This window comes from Pundamilia nyererei, unplaced genomic scaffold (genome assembly GCF_000239375.1).
Source record: "Pundamilia nyererei isolate P.nyererei 1_Seehausen unplaced genomic scaffold, PunNye1.0 scaffold00032, whole genome shotgun sequence".
Taxonomy (NCBI): domain Eukaryota; kingdom Metazoa; phylum Chordata; class Actinopteri; order Cichliformes; family Cichlidae; genus Pundamilia; species Pundamilia nyererei.
Window position 1 is genome coordinate 2,197,170 of NW_005187433.1, and position 4,385 is coordinate 2,201,554.

The window sequence follows — 4,385 nt, forward strand, 5'->3', positions numbered from 1 at the left end:
ATATATATAGATGCTTTCCGCTATTGGCTCTTTTGGGAATCACGTTGTTAATACAGAAAATACTATTTTCTATCTGTCGAACTGTTATCTTTGCTATTTCCCATAGATTCAACAGAAATAAAGTGAATAAATTATGGTTGTTTTTTTGTTTTGTTTGTTTGTTTTTTACAAACAAAGTGCCTAAGGATATAATTTAAAAGTGAATAAAGCAAGAACTTTGAAAGACCTTTAGAAAGCCTGATTACTTGGAAACAAAATATAAAGAAATGAGAAAACTGTGTCCAATGTCCTGGCAAAAGTCTTGCTTCTCTTCCATTTTGACAAGACCTCTTGCAGCTCAGAGGAAGCTGAAGTAAAATCCTTTTCCCACTAGAAAGGAAATGAGCTCTGGGGGAGCTGGAATAAGCAGTCACATGAGTGGCAATAGCTTGTAGAGACATCTACTGTGGTTAGATAATACTTACTGTAGGTAAAAGCAAAAGATTTGGGAATCTTTAATTTCCTGTGTACCACTGTACAGTTTATGTGTGAGTGATCTAAACGCCACAGTACTCTGTATGTTTAGACTCTTTAGACTTTTAAACCAATATTTTATCTTTAATTTGCAACAGTGTTTTTTCTTGGGTATTTTGACTTCCAGATGCCAGTTTAGTTGTGACGTTTGACAGGATAACATCTGGAAGTTTGATACTCTGACACCTATGTGGGAGTGCATGGTACTGAGTCACAATTATTCAGTGTATCTGAGCAAAGAATGAACAGTGTGACTTCATCACAAATCACAGTAAGTTCAGTTTATTCAGTAGCCATATTTATACAATCAGCTCTGGCCTCTTGAGTGCTAATTAGACGTGTCACTAATTACATTTCTCCAGCTTGTACAATTTTCAGTTCCATCAGGTGTCAGCAATATAAAAACAGTTTGACAGATGTTAAAGTAAATTGCTTTACTTCAATTCAGTCATTCTGAAAAATATAAAAGTTTAATTAAAAATGTTTTAGTAGGTTAGAATTGCAGAAAAAAAACGTGTGAATATAATCAGGGACACTGTAACAGTTTACATTAAGGTAGTTGTTTCTTTGCATTCATATAAGTAATATATTCGCTCCTTATTAAGCAAGCATTTATGCCTTATTCTGCATCATGACTTATACCTCTAGTCGTGAGAAAGAGCTTATTTTGAATGGGGAACAGATTCTGAATTAGAAAGACCTCATTTAGAGTTATTTGTAGTTAGTTTTGTTACATAAGAAGAGATCATATTTAGTTAGTGCTACTAAGACTAATGTTGTGCTACTCACAGACTGTAAAGTTGGTACCTCTTTATAAAGCCGTTTTCTGTTTGGAAATAGGAGTCATTCAGAAAAATGTTGGTGTAAAGAAGTGGCTTACAGTGACTTTTACGGAAGCATAATCGCACATACCAGATTTTAAAAATCCCAGCTAATTGCTTTAAGAAAGAAGAAAAAAGAAGAAAAAAATGTGATTATTTTGAACTGTGAGTCATGCTAATCGACTCAAATGGACGCTAAGAATAAAAATATGGAGTTAGAAAAAGCTCAAAGGTCACTTATAGTAATTAGCTTTTGTACCTTAAAATAACGTGTGGCCTTTTTCTAGTTTTTCCACGTTGTGACTTTGTAATATCGCGCATTGTTCTTTCATAAACAGATAAAACTGATTGTATGACATATTCATATGATCATTTTTAGACATTCATGCTAAGATTAGTGTGTGCTACTTGAAAAAATAATGATTACACATTGTGGTGCAGTCCTTGCCTCTAAGTTCAGTGTTGAGTAATTGTTTCTCCTACCATCAAGGCTAGAGTTAAAGATAGAGGATCGCTGTATTTATAAATAACTGACTGCGGTCATTTCTTCCAAATATGAAGATGGGAGAAAATGCTCACAAGTTACTTAAAACTTAATAAGCTAAATAAATTTTTAAAAAAAGCCCCAAATGTTCCACTTCATCATGAGTCAGATATGCTGTATTATGATCATCGGTACACACTGATAAGATGCTGGGGCTTTACAGAATGGAGAGTGGTTTTACAACAGCTGCCTTGTATTTTGCAATATTTGTTACGTGTTTTCTGTAGCAAAGGCAGACCTGTTATTTTGGAGTACCCAGACCCCTGAACTGTATTATTTCAAGCAACACTGACTCACCGGCACAGTTAATTAACAGCACAGTTACATAAGCTAATTATTTTGCTAAGAAACTAGTTTTCACAGGAAAGCAACATTTCACATAGAAGTACTAAAAAACTGATTTTTGCAATCTGCATATTTACCGCATCAATAAAAAAAGGTTCATGAGCTCATATGAATGAAGTGTCTTTGAGCCTCACAGTAAGTCTTTGTACTGCTGCAGTGCTCTTCAGTTTGCTGAAGGTGAACCTGGGTAGCAACGCTGACAGACGGTGATGTATAGACTGTGTTTTTCCTTTTTTTAAAAAAATTATTTCAGGTTTTCAAGTGACTATTGGCAATACAGTGAAAGATTTTCAAAGCAAATCCTCCAAAATATCTAATCAGATATATGTGGTCTACTCATTCTAACAATCAGTGCACTTGTTTCTGTAAACTCCTTCAGATAAGATAAAGTGTTCATGGTCGAAGGTGCAAACGGGACGACTGACCTCTACTAATTCTTGACTACTCTGGGAGAATTGTTGCTAGCATTGTTGTGAGCCATAATGTGTCTTTTACATGATGTCACACACATTGACTCACAAATTCCTGATGTCCCAGAGGATTGTATCCTGAAGTAAGGAAGCTTGGTCCTCCTCCCTTACTGCTTCCTAGTATTGTTGTTGCATCCATCTCTTAAATGTCCACGTCAGCATTATGTGTGTACTTCCATATGAACATTTTAGGTGCAATTTAAAGGATGGCAGTAATGACTTAACAGTCCTTAATGGCCATTTGTTTAAAAGAAGTTATAATTAACTGAATGCATTTGCATTGCATTAAGCCCTCTGAACAGCAAAAGCAAAAACATGTTGTTATCATAGCAACAGAGAGAAATGGTTCATAAACCTGCTGAAGGAGGATGTGGAGTTTTTCCTGTTGTACAAAGCTTTTAACCAGATGATGGCATGTTTTTCTTTGCAAGTTCTTTAAAACCTACCATATCTACCTGGTCGTTTCTCATGTTAAGCATCTGGATGATATGCTGATGAAAATTGTGAACCTGACAATGAGCCACAGTTAACTTTGGATTTGTCTCTTGTGTTTTTGTGTATTTATAGGCTCGAGTCTGAAATCGGTGCACTCGAAAGTGAAGAGTCTCAGATTTCAGCCAAGGAGCAAGTTCTTCGAGAACGCCTGAAGGAGACAGAGCGCTCGATAGAAGAGCTGCAGAAGGTATAAAAACATGAAGTGATTCAGGCATTGTTGAATCAATACAGACTTACTATACCCCAGCCCTGCTCAGGATGTGCAAGTCTTCTTTTAGTAGTTCAACAGCTCATTTTAATTTACCAGCTGTGCTTTAGGTCACGGTAAATGGTATTCCGAATAAACTAACAAGTAAACAAACTGCATTAAAAGTGCTCAAAAAAGATGGTCGTGCAATGTGTGATGAAAATGTTTTTTGACTCCGATGATAAACAAGAAATGTGAGTGATCCCTTTTGCACTTCTGCATCGCTACTGCTATTTGACCACTGGAGCATGCCCATCTTCAGTTTCATATTGATTCTCAAAAATGCACTGTAATCAAACATTAGCTTTTGTTTTTGTTTCATGTTGACAATAGTCAGTTATAATTAGAGCTGCAGCTATGACCCAAGCACCTAACACCAGTCTTCAGTGGAGGAGTGCATAGTTTCTGAGACTGAAAGTGGCACACTGGGTTATGAGTCCTTTTTTTCCCACACTCATAAGGTTGTGCACTGTAGATTTATCCCCCAGGGTCAGTTTCTCAGTGGAAACTTCTATTTCCTGCACATTTTCAGGCCACATCAATGCAATCCTTGCTCAGTAGCCATTCTATTTACCACATTTAGCTCCTTAGAGTTTGTTCTCATCCCCAAACTTGTTGGACTCAAGTAGCACCGAAAGTAGTAAACACAAAAATACAGAATTGACTGCTGGTGCACACTTTCCCCCAAAAAACGAAGTTCAAACTTCTTTTTTTGTCTTTTCTCTCTTTCAGAGTCTGATGTCGCAGGATCAAGGTATGCTCAATGACACCCGTGCGAGCCTACAAACATAGACATGTTAACTGAAACTGCACAGAGTGAGGTGTGTGTGATGTGTGCATTTGTGTGTGTGGATAATAGTCTCGCTGAGGCAGGAGAGATGCAAGCCAGAGCTCGCACACACACACACACACACACACACACACACACACACACACACACACACACACAC

The 4,385-nt window shown here is 37.0% G+C and overlaps 1 protein-coding gene across 6 annotated transcripts in view; it reads left to right on the plus strand.

Annotated features, from left to right (window-relative positions):
• palm2akap2 (PALM2 and AKAP2 fusion) overlaps positions 1 to 4,385 on the plus strand; it is an 88,403-nt gene that overhangs the window by 38,571 nt on the left and 45,447 nt on the right. For all 6 annotated transcript variants that reach the window (XM_005729236.1, XM_005729237.1, XM_005729238.1 and 3 more), the window contains exons 5-6: positions 3,261 to 3,375; positions 4,168 to 4,189. In XM_005729236.1, the coding sequence (XP_005729293.1) occupies positions 3,261 to 3,375; positions 4,168 to 4,189 (137 nt within the window). The remainder of the gene's footprint in view (positions 1 to 3,260; positions 3,376 to 4,167; positions 4,190 to 4,385) is intronic.